Source organism: Temnothorax curvispinosus, unplaced genomic scaffold (assembly GCF_003070985.1).
Source record: "Temnothorax curvispinosus isolate PA1 unplaced genomic scaffold, ASM307098v1 QBEX01003877.1, whole genome shotgun sequence".
NCBI classification, from domain to species: domain Eukaryota; kingdom Metazoa; phylum Arthropoda; class Insecta; order Hymenoptera; family Formicidae; genus Temnothorax; species Temnothorax curvispinosus.
In genome coordinates, this window is record NW_020213657.1 from 179,371 (window position 1) to 198,696 (window position 19,326).

General features: G+C 36.4%; 1 protein-coding gene across 7 annotated transcripts in view; it reads left to right on the forward strand.

Annotated features, from left to right (window-relative positions):
• The window catches only part of LOC112452957 (regulating synaptic membrane exocytosis protein 2-like), a 164,585-nt gene that overhangs the window by 21,298 nt on the left and 123,961 nt on the right, over positions 1-19,326 (forward strand). For all 7 annotated transcript variants that reach the window (XM_025013438.1, XM_025013436.1, XM_025013437.1 and 4 more), the window contains exon 2: positions 15,570-15,897. In XM_025013438.1, the coding sequence (XP_024869206.1) occupies positions 15,871-15,897 (27 nt within the window). In that variant the 5' untranslated portion in view covers positions 15,570-15,870. The remainder of the gene's footprint in view (positions 1-15,569; positions 15,898-19,326) is intronic.

A 19,326-nucleotide genomic window follows, 5' to 3' on the forward strand; every position in this document is an offset into this window, starting at 1 on the left:
TTTTTACTTATCTGATTCTAACATGCATTTTTAACAGTTTTTTCTTCTGTTGCGAAAATACATCTTCGAATCTGTCACTTATTTTACTTAATATTTAATTCGAAACTTTTCTTTCAAAAATTTATTTCTAGTTCGCAAATCCTGCTTATAAGAATTGGTTTTAAAGGCTTTTCCTCTGGGAGAATTTTATATTCAAACTCGATTATCGTAAGCTCGATTTTCCGAGTAGAAATAAAATTTTAAATGTCTTGAGCTCTAAAAATCGAGAAGAGACAAATACGAAACTCATAGAACAGATCTAAGGTTAAAAAAAAAAAAAGAATTATTCCAAACTGGAATTATGTTAGGGAAATAAATTCAGCATGACGAATATATTTATCACGTTCGCTCGCGATATGTTATTTCATGCAATTTCCCTAGATTTAAATATTGAAGCGACAAACTTGTTCATTATATTTACTATGTACTATGTCACATTGTCGCATCCATATTTTCTGATTTCGCTGACGGAATGTCATTTGTATCGCGATGATAAAACGGCGTGTATCCTGTGCACGGAGTTGCAGGCGCCGGCAGTACACAGCGGTGCAGGTGTACTGTAAAGCCCCAATTTCTTTTTGTGGGACGTTGCGAGAGATGAGTCCGTCATACGCAATATCCCGTTGCGAAGGAATCGACGGCGAAGGACGAGGGAAATGTAAGCTTGCAGGGCTTTCTCGATAGAAGACGGAAGGCGAAGGCGTGAGGCGCGGGGAGAGGAAAATACGCGCGCACGTACACACTCGGCTTCGCCGCCCTGCCGATCAATAGCTACAGGTGGCAGCCATTTCCTAGCCAACGTTAGCACTTGGCCTCTCTCTCTCTCTCTCTCTCAATCCCTCCCTCTCCTCTTCTCTCTCTCTCTTTCTCTCTTTCTGTGTCTATCTTTCAACATTATCCTTGCGAGATCACCCACGTTATTACTAACAACAGTGGACAGTGCGAATAAACTTGGCCGAATACGAAGCAAACAACTAATTGTGAAAACATTGTCGTCCCTACAATTTAGGTGAGAAGAACATGCAGGGTTGTGTTTAAAATAAGCATGTTCTCGGAGACTACATTGTAATGAACTATCAACATATAGAGAAGTGCGAATTAATTGGCGTGGATTATGGAACAAACTCTTTACAGGATCTAAAATAATTATTTTGCAACGTTAATTGTTGCATTATGGAATAATCTTTCTATCTCTCTTCTATTTTCTGCGCTTAATCTTAAGCTATCCCAGCTCTTTGTAAATTTTTAATAGTGTGAGCAAAAAAATTATTTTTGCAAGCAAGAAATAGCAAATAATTTTGGTATTATTAACTTTTTGCTTTGACTTTATGTATGTTTTTTTTTACAATGGCTGGATAGCTTAAGATTAAGCTTCGTAATTTTTTAATAGCTGGAGCAAAAAAACTTTTTAAAGCAAAAAATAACAAATGATTAGCACATTAATTCCATATAAAATTTTTTGTGTTCTAATAATTTGGCTTAGATAGCTTAATATACCTGCGAAGGTACTGAAACGTATACTAATTCGAGATTCTCGACTCGATTGACTTCCAAGCTCGTATCTCGCAGCGCGATCACAAAACGCACGTGACCCAGCTGCAGCAGCTTATCCACCTCCGTATGTACACGCGCGTCGCTTCTCCGCATTATTTCTCGCGCGTCACTGGAAATAGCGCTAAATCGCGGAAACGCGGGCCCTTCGAGATCGAGTTTATCTCGGGGCTTGATTGCGACGCGGAACGAGCTTTGATTGGGCCGCCGGGCCGCCGGCAGTCAGTCGGGCAGCTTTTAATCAAGTCGATCGATCACGCGACGCGCACAAAAGCTCAGCTCCTTCCGTTTCCTGTAAAAGACGAGAAGCAAGTCACCTCGGGTAACGGCAAACGGGATTAATAAAGGAGCTAATGAACAATGCTGCTGCGTGCCCGGATAAGGAGCGGAGCTTACAAACTCTATCGAGTTTCGGATGCACGTGCGCCGTTTTAGTGATCGGAAGATTGACGAGGGAAAATTGAACAAATCTGCTTAACAGCGATTTCATCATGGATTATGATTCGCTATTAATTGAGCAGCAAATCATTGCTATATTGAGAAGATTGCATGTACTACAATTTAGTTTTTGAAAGAAAAACGTGCTACGATTTTTGGAGTAAAGATTTTTTATCGTTTAAAATTTTATTGTAAAAAAATCGAATAAAATTTCCAGCCAATGTCGTTTGCGTTTTTGTGAAATGAATTAATTTTCACAGTCGCAGTTGATATCCGGAATCGCCTTTTCCTTCAGGAAATAAAGGAACGGTTCGAAGTACCGATATCGCAAGCCGCGATATCGATTAAAACGCATAGGTATATTGCGATCCATTTCCGTCGGCTTAATTAGAACGGCCACGAGGCCGCCGGAATAAGTCCGTTCCGCCTGTACATGTATATGTAAATCGGCTGAATTTCCAGGAATATATGCAGCGGAATGCATAGGGCTGATTTTATACCGCAAGCCTCGACCCGAATATTGGTGTTCCGGTCCGATAATAATTAAGGGCTTGTTGGTGCGATCCGATGGACGATATCATGAATTAAACGTTATCGTTCATCACTTCATTCACTTACTGATAATCTCCGTACATCGCGGCTTATCCGTTTTTCGGATTTATATTGTAATAATTTAATTAGAAACCTTATGGTGCGCTTATTCTGTTCAATGAAGCTTATAATTAACTGATACAAACGTGGAACAAATCTTCTCTGATCATTTCTTCTCCAATTTTCAAATGCAGTATTTTACGCATAATTTCCATATATATATATATATTAAAGCCATATACATATATTAAAAGCGTATAGCAAAATTAGCAATTAATATTTCTAATTAAATCTTGAAATAAGAAAAAAATGTAAGCAATTTACAAATGTTTAATACAAGAAAGATTTTTATCAAAAATTCTTCAGAAGCAAGAAATATAAGTTTAATATGTATATTTCCTTCAATTTGCTTTCTGTATATAAGAGATTATTTATTTTCTCTTTAAAGAAGTGGAAAAGGATGTAATTATTTTTTAAATTCCTAAATTCTTTCCTAAAGATGTCAATAGCTCGATATCCTGAACAGGGATAACCCGAAAATAATACTACATGCTTTTGTGTATCATGGTCACATTATTGGCTGGCTTCCAATCGAGGTTGCTTAATGCATTTTGGCAACATATCAATATCGATATCGTCAACTCACCGAAGTCTTTTCTCCGACCAAACATTATACGGTTCCTAACATTGTTTAAGAACTCGAAGAGATCATCGTTACATCAAACAAGTTCCTAAATTCTCACTTCACTTATTTGCGGAGTGGAATACTTGAAGCGGGGTAAAATACGATTTAAGATGTTTATTTACCGGGGGATAAATTTCCGCATTCGGGTCACGTACAACTATCTAGCTCTTGTTTTCCGAAGTCGCGATATGTTTATACAAAGTCAAAGAGAGGGAAATGCAGCGATAAACAGGGAAATATATCACAAACTTGGAATAAATCATTGTAACTTCAGTGGTGAATAAATCTTTTATTTTCCTCAACAACCTTTCTTTTTCCGTAAAATCTGAGTGTTAGTACGATCCATTTTTGAACGCGTTTGACAGTTTACGTGAAAATTTTTATTTCTCAAAATTTTTTTTACTTTGTTCGCAAAAGACAATTTTTTTTTCGATCGCTTAGTTCTTAATCCTTCTCTCGATGTGTATAGGAAATGCTTCAGTGCTGCAGCTATTTAAAGTCATCATTAATAATTATCCGTCCTTAGGCATGACACTTTAATACCTGACAGCTTCATTAGCGAACTCTGTTATGGATGACCCTGTCGTAAAAGTTTAGCATCCTTCTCGTTATCCCTTTAATGGACTATACGCTCGTTGCCTTTACGATCTGTTCGACGTTGCTGGCAAACAATAACGAATTGCCGTCACAACGTACGTCGCGCGAGCTGTGCCGTCACAAAATTGGTTTCAACGCGATTTGTTTTCCCTCGTGGCAAATGTAATATTGTTTGTCTTCTAAATATTATAAATCAATTAATATGACGCGCGATTAAAACCTCGTTAAATATCGTCGAAGAAATAATAAATTGCGGATTATAATTAAGATTATGGTATACTTCTCGTGTAATTGCGTTTGAACTTATAGAATATTTTTAAAATATACATATCTTTCTAAAAAAAAAAATTATACCGCTAGAGAGAACTTTATGGGGCCGGAGAATGGTATATCTCTATATCTCGGTTTCAATTTATCAGTGAAATCAATAACGTTCAACCGCTAGCTAATTTCGTTGGGCGCGATTTAATTATCAAATCTTAATAGGCGGTTTGCCATTAAATCGCGAAATCGGACATCAATAATCCTCTACAGTATAAAAGTATTAATAGTAGTCTATTAAAAGTATTAATAGTAAATTAGACTTGTCAGAACTTATCGATGAGTTTTGTGAGAATTACTAGGATAATGCATATCAATAATATAAAAACTATTAATTTTAGAAAACTAATAATTTTGTATTATTATTATTTTTATTTTACTTATTAATTAAAAAAAATTATTGAAGTAAATACTTGGATTTGGAGGAAATTGTTTGAACATCATAACAATTTTGCTATTATAGCAAGTTTTTGAGCATGAGTTACTATTTTACTTAATAGAGATCAATTTTCTTTAATAATAATTTATTTAACATGTTTGCTCATGCATCAAAAGATTAAACACAGAAGTACTCATTTCTGCAAAATCAAAGCCTGATATTGTCAGATTGAAAATAAAACTAATAAATTCTTGTTAGACTCTTATCAGACATAACAAGAGTCTAACAAGAGTTACATTTTGCTGCTGATTGGCACGTAGGATATTTCACTGTGCATCCATTTGTTATAGCCGACGTAAACAAAGACTGATGAGTCTCCATCAATCAATGACATTTGTTGTGCGTATGAAGCAAAATCACAACAAATTTGTTCAATTAATTTTGTAATAAAAGCACAATGCATTTGTCGTGTTAATTAATTAATTTAATTTAAACTTTTAGTTTTAACATAATCCAATTAATCGCAACGCTGCAGTTAACATCGTGGAAGCATTTTAATGCTCTTTGCTCTCGACACTGCTTTTCGTGTTTTTCATTTACGTTTAGTGAAACTTATTACCCCATCGAATTAATTTAATTTCGTCATGCAGTAATCATATGTAACTGTGCCTTTACTCAGGCATGTAATTTTTACCGGTCGCAGGAAGAAACTTTCGAACTAATCTCCAGAAAAAGGAGGGGAAAAGGTAATTCCCGCAAAGTGGTGGCGTATAACGAGATCTCGCGGGAGTGGAAGTCAGACGCAGTCAGACGTTTTTCTTGGAAAGTCGCTTGGAGAAATTTGCGCCGTTTACAGAACCGCGAAAATTATTCGGCCAAGACTCGGAACGTCGCACTTTTTTTACATTTTCTTGTGAGTAAAGCCTGAAAATCCCTGATGCACTTATATTCGCGTATAAAATCTCTCCGCGACCGTTTCCTCGCTCCGGTACGTTTTGCACCCTCTTCGAGCACCGCGCGTCGTCGTGGAAACGCGCTTATTCTATTTAGGAAAAAATAAATCAAGAATTACTTGCCCGGGGTCCAATCATTATTGCACCTCTGTGGCACATCATGGCGGCGGGACGTCTAGCGTCGCGGCCGTTTTGCCTGTTGAATAAAAAATGAGAGGGAACGGAGCACGAGGTGGAACGGCGCGCGTTGTTGTGGAAGGCGGGCGTGCCCGTGAGAAATTGGATTAATTCTGTATATACAAGCGAGGCAGTGCGCGCCTCCACCATCGTCGTCCAACGGCATCCGCAAAGCACAATACTCTAGCTAATGACATCATCAGAACTTACGCACTACGAATTAAAAGAGCTATACATTAAAGTTTTCCATACATTAAAATCAGGCGCAAATGTAAAATACGTCACGGTACATATTTGCATATTAAATGATATTTTCTTCGCATTTATTATTACGTATTTCACGGATAGACAAGGTTGATTTATATCTTGATTTTCAGACCGATGAATATATTCTCGAATAAATAATCTAGAACAAATAATCTAAATAAATATAAATCTTTTTAAATTTTTCGTCTAGTACCTGATATGAAAGCATAAAAAATATGTATTAAAATTAAAATATTAATCGGAGGGAATGATTTCAATCTAGTAGTTTTATGTAAAAATACAAGGCTTTAATTTTTATATATATATCGTTATTAATTACAGCAATGTTTCCTTATATGTTCTATCAAAGACGCTATCGAGGATTAAATCTGTCACTATATGGATGACGCTTCGATTCTGTGAGACAACAGACGGATATCGGCGACATAGTACGCTTGGCAGCTCGTGCTGCCAGATCGCCACGTAACAAACCGATGCGCACACACGCGCGACATGCTTACAGGGATGAAATCTGATATGGGATAATAGGTTTGAATCCGCTCGCGCACACAGGCAGAGACGCGCGCACGTACGTACAGATCGATGCGTGGCATATGGGGGGGGGGGGGGGGAGGCGGCGGCACTCGTTCGCGGAATTATAATATTATACCTATGTCACGGTGTAATGTTGTAAATGCGCAGCGAGGCGCGAGACGTATCCGGCGCATTTCCTCCTGTACATCAAGGGGTTTTTTTTTGCGTGCGACAGAAATTTCCGCTCGACCAAGGTAGAAGCTTCGACTCGAGAGAGATATTAGTTTTGTGATTTTTATCGAGCGCACATTACGCTACCGTAAGATAGAATAAGTAGAATATCGGATTAGAATTTCTGTGACATGCTGCATCATGAATCGTATTGACATAGTAACGTTACGGTATTGCGTGATGCATTATTTTTGTATGCGATACAAATTTATTTTAGTTCCAAACAAAGACCGAGAATTTCAAACGTAAATATTAATTTTAATCTCAAAAAGGTCGCGTTTATTTGTAATTTCCATTATTGTTACTACTGTTGCATTTACGGAACATACACATAGCATAATATTTTCTTTGATCACTTTATACAATCGCAATCAAACAGTTATCAAAATTATATTTAAAAGAGATATCTGATTCGAACTAATCTATATTTGTGGTATCGAAGAGACGAAATTTATTTAATTCAATGAACGAATCATTTTTTTTGTAACGAAAGTGAGTGTTCTATTCGTTCTTTGTCAAGAACGAAAATTTTACTTTTCAACGAGGAGAAAATCGGATAACAAATCGTTGACAGACGTGGCTAGATTGATTAGATTCATTTGTTATAGTCACGCTTTCTCCCGGACAAGCGAGTTTTAGGCTATTCGGGAATTTATCTTCTCCTGTGCTCCAAGTTCGGTTGACAAGAGACCAAAGTCGGTGACGCTAAAGATCACTCCGCGGAACTCTATTTCGAGTTGACACGGTCGGAGGATCGATCGCCACTAACTTGATGTACTATTTACGAAATTTTCAAATGGTGAGCACGTACGGCGGAAAATAAGGTCACGTGAAAAATAACGTGAATTGTTACGGAGTGACAATGAATATATTGCGCAGAAAAATCTGCTTCTTCGCAAATAGCTCGATAATATAGATCACAGGCCAGTGTCATTCCAGCTTTAAAACAATTAATTATCGGATTCATCAAAATAGAATATTAAAAATATAAACATTGTTACTTGACAGTAGGTATTTTAAAGAACTTAATATTTTGAAAATAAATCTTTTATGCATATTTTATATAATGTATTTTATAAATGATATATTTTATACGCAAATTATGTATGATAACAAATAAATTATTAATATTCGGTATTTAAGTATTAATTGCATAATATTTTATTTTTATTACTCTTTACTTAACAAACACGTAACACTCTTTTATATTAAATTTTACATTAAATAAAAATAGAAATTACAAATTTCATGATAATAAATTGAAAACCGTATTGATTTATGTTTGTAATTTATATTTATTATTATTTCTCTATATATAGAGAGATCTCTCTTAACACGTTTTGTGTCGGACTAATTTTACGTAATTTCCTCTATACGCTGCGTGTGGGTCGCCGGTGATCCACGCAGTATGTTCATTATAATTGTTAAATAAATTGTTTTATACTGATTATAAAACTAAAAAAGTTATTATAAAAAAAAGGCCTAATGGTGCAAAATGCAGTAAAAAACAAAGCAAGTATTTTTATTAAATATTTATTTAATATTAACATTTAATATGAAAATACTTATTAATAATCAAAAACAGATAATAATCAAAATATCAAACAATCTGGATGGAAAGTCCAGTGTGGGACACCGATAACTCACACGGCACGAACCGTGTTAAATAGTAATCGAAGTGCATACGCACTTGATTGATTCTTATCAGCGCAATTATATAGCGAATACTTGCTCGTCATTTATATCTATAGAAGTCATGGGATGACATTGGAAGGATTTACGCCCTGCAGAGTTTAGTTTCCTCTGAAAAGTCGTGGGCGAACACAGGCAGGGATATTCCTGGAATAAAGCCCCGGAAGCTCTAGCGTGCACTTAAATTCAACGAAGGGTAGACATAGAAGCGCTGACAAGTGGAAGAGCGTCCTATCTGATCGACCGCAACAAGTAGAAGCGGCTAGCGCGTGATCAGCCGACAAGTAGTAACAGCTAAAACTATCACCCACGGAGATCTGCTCATTCGGGGTCAGGACCAACAAAAGACCATCAGCAACAAAGTTATCGTAGCGTCGTTATTGATACAAATACTAAATTAAATTAAGATCTTAAATTGTTTAAAGAATAAAATTAAAATCACGTTACTATTTTCTTGATTGCTTGCGAAGCATGAAATTTACTGTTAGTTGAGCCTCTGATAATGATATATTCATGGATGTTAATTGTAATATACGGCACAATGCTATTGTGCCGTATATATTGATAATTAAATTTGCGATTAATTTACTCCCGACTTATATGTAATTTTCAAGTTTAAGTTTATTCCATCTATAATAAATATACGTAAATTGCGAAATATTGCTATATGTTTACCGTATCCAAATTATCATGAGAATTATCATTGAGAATATACAATTTGTCATATTTATCTAACGATAATGGAACATATTACGCGTATTCGCCCTAATACGTATTACTAGCGTTTCAACAGCAACACCATCGTGTGTACGAGAAACCGGCAGAGCGAAACTCGCAAATCCTATGTGTGGGAGCAAAATGCATATACAATAACGTAGAACGATGGCGGTCTCCGGCTAAGCGCGGTATTAAAGTATACAGTGAGCTCAACAAGTAGCCACTGGGACAAACATCGTTTTATGGGGAGGGTGAAACTAGGGGTTGCTTTGTAACCACGATCGTTATAATCCCCTACGTACAAATGAGGCCTGGATACGCGTATTATCGATCTTTCCAACGCCAACGTAGCAATTTATCAAGACGTAAAAAAAAATAATAATCGCAAAAGATAGGCAAAGTTGTCTGTTGTTTGTTTTTTACACTAAGAAAAAAATTTGTTAATCTCAAAAAATATTTAGTCCGATACGTTCAACGAAGAAATTAAATAAATTGTTAAAATAGCTAATGTTTAGTTAATTAACTAAAATGTTTAGTTGAACGTATATATCGGACTAATATTTTTTCGGATTAATCATTTTTTTTCTCACTCAGTGTAGGAAAAACCGAGTATAATATGAAAACAAATGGAAGTCGGTCGAAAATTCTTTTTCTTTTATTTCTTCCGTGAGAGAAGTATAACCGTTAAAACTAAATACGTAATTAATGATAAATTTGTAATTATAACTTAATTATTGAAGCATTAAACGCTACAGAAGCTTATATTAGGATATTAATTAATTTGTGAAACTAAGGCTTACGCATATATAACTTCAACATAATTATCTATAAGACTTTAACATTGAAGCTTTATTTGTGACACCTACGAACTACATTAATATTTCTGTTGTTATGTTATAAAATCCGTTGGAAAAAATATATACCAAAATTTTCTATTTTTCATGTCCTTATATTTTCCATCATTTTCTTTTTCTATTAACGAGCCTCGCGTATGTTTTCAATTCATTGCAATTTAATGAAAAATAGTTTTCAGTTGTTTTATCGTATTTGTCCAATACACGTTTCTATAGTGAATACGAATGTCTGTGTATTTGTTCGCACAATCGACTAGAGGTCCAATTGAACGCGGTCGTTTCTCGATTTCCTCTCGAGTTAACGTTTCCGGTTGGACTGTGGGCTTATTCGATATTCGAAAACGTAATGGGAGAGCCAAAAGCGCAATTGGCGAATTCTATCGTGATTTATTGCTATGGATAAATGTCCTTCTTACAATTAAACGAATTTTTGTCTGGCAAGCGGATCGAATCGCACATGTAAGAAACAAAATATATTTCTTGCATTATTCTGTATGCTATCGTTGAACGGGAATATGGAGGAGTTTCGTGTAACAAAGCAAGTATCTAGAGAGCTTTGGGTCTGCAAGTAATTTCAATAAAAAAAGTAACATGACACGCGCTTTACACGACAGACGTAAACAAATGTGCAGTACAGTATTAAAACAGTTATTACAACCCGGTAAAACTGAATTAGTAATAATTAAATTTGTTACACCATTTAGTTTGAATATTTCTCATAAATCAAGAAGGACGAATTTTAAAACAAATTGCAACATCGCTTTGAGCGACGGATTTAATTAACAACCTTATTGCTATACGTTGGCGCTTATGCCAACGTGATCGCTCAAAGGGTTAAAAGTGTGGCAAAATTATTGTCCGCGTTGTTACAGAAACCGGATACGCGCGTTTTCGAGTAACGACGACGATATATAATTTAAACATGTATGTTCCGCGCGGAATTTCGTGCATATAAAAGAAACGTAAACCGCCAGAATGTCGCGTATTCGGAAGCAGCACCGTGGCCGCATTGAGTCGCAACCTAACACATCTAGTTTTATGACTTCCTTTCGATTTGCCAATTTTGACTTTACCGTGGACGATATCATTTCAGCTGCACGTATAATATTTTAGGCGGCAAAAAATGGGTCGTTCGAAAAGTATGCGTTGGTAAAATTATCGATCCAATGCATATTTGACGAACTTAATAAATATAAGCGGTATAAAACGGCAGTAATTGGAATACATATCGCAAGGAATTGTTCGAGAAAGAAACCGGCGTATAGTAAAATAAAAAAATTTAAAAATTTCTAAACTTAGAACGCATATACTCTTCATCTCATATTTAACGCGAGATACTGCCGTCTGTGTATCATTTTATTTCCCTCATGCGAAGATCGTATATTATTTCAGGTTGAATATCCAGACCGCCGTATTTTATGTTAAATGTAGGATGCATGAATATTCGCTTCAATATTCCAGGCATTATATCGCATAAATTTTTTAAATAGGAATAACTTCTTTGTTATTCTATTGTATCTAAAACAAGCATTTAAAACGAACGCGGCTGCAGCCTTGTCCTCGTGTCCTTGTCCCAATCATGGTGGACTCGTTCTTGTATTCCGAGCATATGTAGATAAGCACGACCGATCTCCTCGTCAGGTTAATTTTGTCTCCGCTTCGTACGTCATCGGAGATTACCTCGAATCGGATTATTTGTTACACGTCGCGAGGGTTGTTTGTTTGTGTTCTAAGATTATCATCCATCGTGGATATCACATATATTGCGATGCCGCAACCTCATACGATGCCGCTTTTGCGTTTCATTCATAATATCTGAATATTTTCCTAGAATTTCTCTTGTTATTGATATCCGATAATAATATCGTCTCAATACCGATAGCTCGTTGTTGATTGATAGCAAGAACATGGAAGAATATTTACGAAGGATCATTTAGTATCATATAATTATCATGACACACAATAGAAATTAAAAGATTAGATTTATATTTTATTTCAAAATAAAGTAGGAAATATTGAATAGAAAAAATGTAAAATGCATGTCATGTGAGTAGAAACGAAATGATACGACAGTTAATAATGACGTAAGATTATGTAAGACAATAAACCGCCTCCATATTCGCCGCGCGAACACGAGAGATACGCCAGTCATTAGCATCCCCATATGAACAAGCCGCCTACGTCTTCGTTAATTAACGTAGCTCGCAGAATTTAATCCTCTAATGATCTACAAAATGGCAACGTGTTATTCGATATGATCTTTGTTGTTCCTCCGCAGGTTCTCGCGACGCCCGCGCCGGTCGGAGATTTTCGAGTAGCTCCGAACTTTGCACTTCGCTAACCCCGTCGATCGTGTGTCGACCCACGCGAATATTAACTTCGGCAATTAATATGGGCGAATACCATGCCGCTTCTTGTCCCTCAGTTTCTCGTCATCCGAGCGACAGAGCGCCCACGTTCAAGGGATATTATTCCGTGAGCGCGCCACGACGGGCTATCATTATAAGATAAATTAATATACGCCGGGGTATTACGCAGCGCGAGAGGCGCTTGAAATTCCATTCCGCTCATTGTTCCACCCAGCCCATTCGACGATGTCTCCTCGTTTTTCTCTCGGACATCCTCTTTTGCGCGATTCCTTCCGCGTCGCTCTCATCTCTTTGATACCTCTTCGTCCTCTCCTTTCGTTTCTGAGAATTAGTATAATCGTGTCATCGCCACGTCTGATTGCGTTCTCACTCTGCCTCTAGAAGAGCTTCGCCCGTATCTTGAGCGAATATAAAATTTTCTCTTTATTATGCCCTCTCTCTTTCTCTCTCTCGCTTTCTCTTCTTGGAAAAAAAATTGTTTCTATTCTTTTGTGCTCTCGCTAAAAATACCTTCAAGTAACGACTGCTATTAATGAATATTTATCTCAATTTATTATTCATTTTAACGCTATTACGTACATGCCCAAGAGAAACTGCGCGACAAGCAATATCACGCGTAAATCCTGACCGCATGAGAGAGACCCGGCCGGTAATAACAAATTTTGGCCACAATGATGTTAGAACGACGGTGAAGCGGCAGCGTTGCGTTAATCCCGCCGAACGGAACCGGTTAACGAAGCCATTTACATCGCAATTATTATGATTTACGTAACCATGAAACTTGGTTGCAACCGAAATTTGTCTCGTAGTAGCGCGGCAGGTTAATTGCCTGATGCGCGAAATGCAACGTGAAAGAGAGTGCGGCTTCCAAAACGCACATGGGCGAGACAAGTTGGCTGCTTCCTGCCGCTTGGAATCAGTTCGCGCTGCGCCGGAACTGCCTCGAAACCAAAAGTTTCCCAAACTACCGCAATTGTAGGAGGAGTTAATTAACGCTTGCGAAAGACGGAATTTTCGGAACAATTTTTCGAATGCAATTTCGTGATGTTCGCAATTGATATTGATAAGCTGCAGTTTATTACCACTCAGAAAATGTTCGTTTGCAGTACGATGTCAAATATATTTCTTGTGAAAAAAATATACATATAGTTAGTTAAATTGCTTATTTATTTTGTTGAAAACTTTTAATTGAGGAAACTAATAATCTCAAAGTACTTGCTGCAGAAGTAATACCGTTGTTTTTATAAATTAATGTAAAAGAGAAAAGTTTCTCCTCTTATGTACGCAAAAACGTATATTAATTTAAATTTATTATTTGATACTGTTAAGTATTCATAATAATCGTTTAAGATAATATGATTACAATTAACTATGGATAAAAATACAAGAACAGAACGGGTCGATTATATAAATACTTTATTATTGTTTTTTTTTAATTTTTAATTTAATAAAGCTTTTTAACACATCTAGACTTTAATTTATTCTTCTTCTTTTTAGATGAGATTATCTTTTGCTTCTATTCTTTTTTTCAAGTATTCATTGCATTATCAATCACAAAGAACTGAATATGAGTACGTATATGATGCCTAGAGTATGCGTGAATGTCAACAATGATGAGCTTCGGTCCATGTAGGTTCACTAAGCTAAAATGACTGTAACAGATCAATCATCCCTGCGGAAACCTCGTTATTATAAAAAAAAATTTTGGTTACAATCACCTAAAAGCAGTGCAAAATAACATGCACATCCACACACACACACACACACGCATACGTGTGGTCTGTACAAATTTATTATTAATTTAGATGCAACATCGTTACGGAGTTTGAATTCGTAATTACAGTACCATCGTGGTCAACTATGCCTGTGGGAATCAAGGGCCTCTAGTTGCTGCGTGGATGATTTCCTTGATTGAAATTACAGCTAATGAGGACAAGTCCAGCACGTTGGTATACGTTGATTAAGTTCAACAAACTTTATAGTCTTGTCATATCTTTTTGCGATCCTCAGTAGGGAATTATACTTTTAATAATTCAAATTCGTAATTCCAACCACGTTATTCTGGTAATTGGATTTTACTTTTCTCTGCCATAAATTGCAGTCGCAATTTGTCAAACGAAAATATTTGATTAAACTTTCTTTAGATTTTTATCAAGTATAATATACGAGTTAGTGTTCGTGCTGTCGCTGAATGAAATTAATGTAAACACTAACTTTTGTCTTAAACGTGTGTTGCAATTTACAACATGTTTTATTCATGCGAATAAATTATTAATTTTGGAGACTGATATTTTTTAGTTTGCTTTTAGAATTATGTTTTCGTCGTGCGTGTGTGTATGACAATATGCGTATGTGATATAAACAAACGGAACTTCATAATTCAATTTCATATGAGACACAAATGAGATAAAGCAAGTTCCGTCAGTTTTATCAATGTCTAACAACTATATTAGTGTTTCAAGTTTTACGAAAGACTAAACGCGTCTTCAAGTAAAAATTAATTTGCATCATAATAAGATCGACGTTATGAAAAATAACAATCATCTCTCGTATTATCGCCTTTTTCAGCCAAATAACGTAATTTTGCGAGACGTCGGTGCTTAGAAACTAAGCTATTAACGTAACAATTTTCAGATATCTAAAATATCGGATTGTCGTTGTTAGGAAAAGTAAGATTAATCATCTCACAACATGTATGCGCTCGCTCTCAGGCGCTGACGTCCCGTATGCGACGAAACAAAGCCAGATATTAATTTGCGCGCGCAAATATTTGTTTGCGTCTAAACTTTCTAACGAGGTTACGTTCAGCCAAACATACCTCTCAAAGCAGCCAGCTAAGCTGCGAGAGGACTGTTTGTAAACTACAAAGTGGTATATATATGACGCGGGATTTCTGAAAACCTCAATACCGCCTTTAAAGTCGACATCTATTTACTACGCTTGAAATAAGTCAGAAACATTTTCACGAGTGTAGACCGTTCGCGGTGAGACAAGCTTTGATGATCACTGAATCCATTATCAAGCCTCGTAATTCGAAGCAGAAGTGGATCGAGTCCATCATTTATCACACTCATTTGTAACATTAAAGTCATATATAGGTAAAACGAACGTTATTAATGACGGACTTGGCCTACTTTTGCTTCTTGAGTTCCGTTCAATCGCACGTAATTAAATACATTGATACTTCATTTTCAGAGTCGCGTGACAACACACCGAAGCCACTTCGTGTCTCTTTGAAGGCGAGTGATAATGATCGCAGAAGATGCTTTCGCGGCAGAAGGGCGAGCCGCACGGCTCCATCTTGCGCTAATTAAGATTCTGCAAATCTAAAGACATCACACGGAACTGTGAGCCAAGGTCGGCGATCGCGAATCAGCAGCAATCACGGGCCTTTATGCCGGTACTCAGCATCAGGAAGTGACAAGAGGCGCAACTGGGATTTAGGAATCCTCTGTTTCCTCCATTGAGAATAGGCGAGATTGAAACAGCCGTCAAGATGGATTTCATGTCCTTAATGAAGAAGGTAAGTGTCGAGAGATTGTAGCAAGTTTATTAAATGCAAAACAATATCAAATTATTTAATGACTATAAAATTCCTTATTATGCTGTTTATCCGAATCTGACATGCTGTTTTTAACACAATTTTAATAAAAGTAGCGTCAAATTTGAGCTTTTAATGTAATATTAATACATAACATTAAAAATAATGCTGCCTGATGCTATCAGAGACAATTCTGCAGTAAAACTTAAATTACAAAACGCTAATTGTCACGAATTGAATCTCGTAGAATAGTTTGATTCGATACACACTGATGATGTTTCGTTCACATACGTCGATCGGAATGCGAACGAAATCACATCTATTTCCGAACGAGTATTTTTAGACGTTTAATGAAATGTAAAACCATGCAGATACGAATTATACGCTAAAATGTTCGTAATTACATCATGGGAGCGAAACCGCGGGAGTTGCTCGGCGATCCGCATGAATCGAATCAAGATAGAAAACCCTGATAATCGATAGATCGTGCCCGGAGTACGTAGCCGGTTATTTAACGACTGGTTTTATCCTCATGGATAGTCCCGAAGCATCGAATATTCAACAGTTGGCATCGATCCCCTCGAAATACGGAGCATCCGGACGATCCCAATACCGTCAGATCTGACCTACGCCTAAGATCCGGGATCGCGATTATGTACGGCAAGATCGGTCCTGAGATCAATGTCAACGCAAAGCTTTTATTCATGCAAATCGGCCGTTACGTCACGCAAGTCACATTAGAATTGTAAATTTTTCTTTAACATGACATTTCCATTCCCTTTGTCAATGAAAAACTCTTCATTTAATGTTAATTGTGCTGCGTAATTTAAGTATTCGATAACGAAATACCGCAAGCCCGCATTTTAACATCAACGATGTTACAATATACGTCGTCACAGTGATATATGTGATTGAAATTGAATATTAAAATCTGCTGATATTGGAAATTAATACCGTTATGCTGTCATGATCGCAAAATGTCACGATATTTAACATGACGTGAAAATGATGTGAGATAATTTATAATATATTACCGATTATTTAATTATATATTTTTTAATAATTACTATATATATATGTATATATATATATATATATATATATATATATATATATATATATACACAAGATAGAAGATAGAAAGACAGAAAAGAACAAAATCTTTATTTCCATCTTCGATAAAATCGTTGCGATTACTGAAATTTATCTTTGTACTTTTGATATTTGCTAAAACAAATTGATTCAGCTGGTTAGTTCAGAATAAGAACGCTACGACGGACTCGCTATTAAAAGATAAGAAGTTCACACTCACGACACGTGTACTCATGACACAAGGATTACATCCTTGATCTTCTCGCGTATAAACTTAATCGTGCACAGTCGGCGTTTCTTTACATGTACACCCCGCTTCTCTCTGTGGAAAGTGGAAAATCTCTTTGCCCATGTCCGCGCTTTCCCAAAGGCGGCCTGGCCTGGCCTGACCCGGCAAAATGAGAGCTTTTGCGCGCGGGGTTCCTTCCAGCCGGTGCCACTGAAAATGTTTGTACGACGGTCCTCTCTTTGCTCTCTGTGTTCTTAGCTTCACGATAGCTTTGGAATTTCCGCGCTGTATCATCTCCGCTGTTTCTTCCTGCTTTTACATCTCTATTTACATTAATACTTGAATTTATTTGAATCGTATGACTATAACTTTTCAATTTCAGTTAATGGTGATTGCTTAAATTGTAATATTGACAATAATTGCAATGTATTTTCAATTTTCTATTTCTATTTAAATTTAAATATTTGACACGTAAATTTGTTTTTCTTATTTGTCGTTTCATTTCCATGTCGTCTGTTTACTTCACTCTGTGTCTTCCTCTTTCTCCTCCTCCTCCTCTCTCTCTCTCTCTCTCTCTGTCTGTCTGGTGTGCGTTGTTTTATTTTTACATGTCTTCTGGAATCACATCAGGCAAAATTTTGTCGTGGAGACACTTTGCTACTATTATTACATTCGCTTTAATGCTCTTTTTTTTAACTCGCCGGCAACATTGTTAAATTATTCTATGCTTTATGGAAAATTCTCAACAAAGTTCTTGCAACATTACTATACAAATGTTCAAGAGATGTGAATGTTTCCAGTACACATACGCTGCTTCTATTTTTTATAATTGAAGAATTTTAATTTAAATATAAGATATACTTTTAAAAGAATTGTAGCAATATAACGCATTTTACCCTTATATACATATATATAAACTCTCATAAGTTTGATGTCCGATTTATTCTTCTCATATATTTATTTTCCAACTTTTTCAAAAAAGTTTTCATTTATTTTTTTCTTTGTTTAGATATTGAAAAGCATCGTGTTCGAGCTTATCTTGTTTTACGATCGCGTTTCTTCTTCTCTCATTTCATATGCGCGCGCGGATGTTCTAGCTTCCAGTCGGATGTCTATCGCGCGGAAGAGGATACCGGCTGTGTTTATCAAGCGATCGTTTCGAAATTTATCGAACCCATGGCGCTAGCTTATTTATTTGTTCCCCGATGGTTTCAATATTCGGCAATGGCCTCAAAGGTCGATCGTGATATAGCGGGGGGAGGGGGGTTCGCTTTTTATAGTCGCGATATCGGCAAAACTCTCTTGGCGATTCTTCTTGAACTCCGCCGTTATTTTCATCGCCAACACGGGAATCGGGTGCCTGCACCAAAATTATACATCAAACATCAGACAGGTTTCGTATATATTTCGTTGCGCGTGTTAATATTTATTATACGCGTAGTCAGTCTCTGAAGAGATCAATTGTTAATGCGCGACGAGTGAAATATGAAAGCATATGCATGATTTGGTATTCCATCCACGACGGGTAAAACATGAATTCATTTTCGGCGAATCGATAATGAAAATATTATTTTGACATTTTCCGTGCTGTATACATTGTAAATAATATAAATATTGTGACACAAATATTAAGCTTTATATATGTTGCAGGGCGTAGGCATAAACAAAATCAGGCATTTTATAATAAGCCGGCATAATGTCGTGTGTGTACCTAACTTATAATGCATAGATTTCGCTTAGATATTTGAGAAATATAACAGTTTGTGTCAGTGCTAAGAGAAGTAATTTGCTGATAGGTGTGTATAGACAGTACACATGTAGGCGGGAGAAGGGCTGCGCCCCCGCATAAAAAAACTAATCTAACTCCAAGCCTACTTCAACCAAATTTCAATTTCTTTAGGAATAGGCTTGGAGTTAGATTAGTTTTTCTAGGCGGGGGAGGGGCTCCGCCCACGCATATACTTACAAATTTTTTAAATTATGCATGGTATGTACAAAAATCATTTCTAAACTTTAATTTATTTTCTAAAACTCTCGTTATGCCGTAAAAGGCCTAGGCATCTTATAAAATGCCTGATTTTGTATTATGC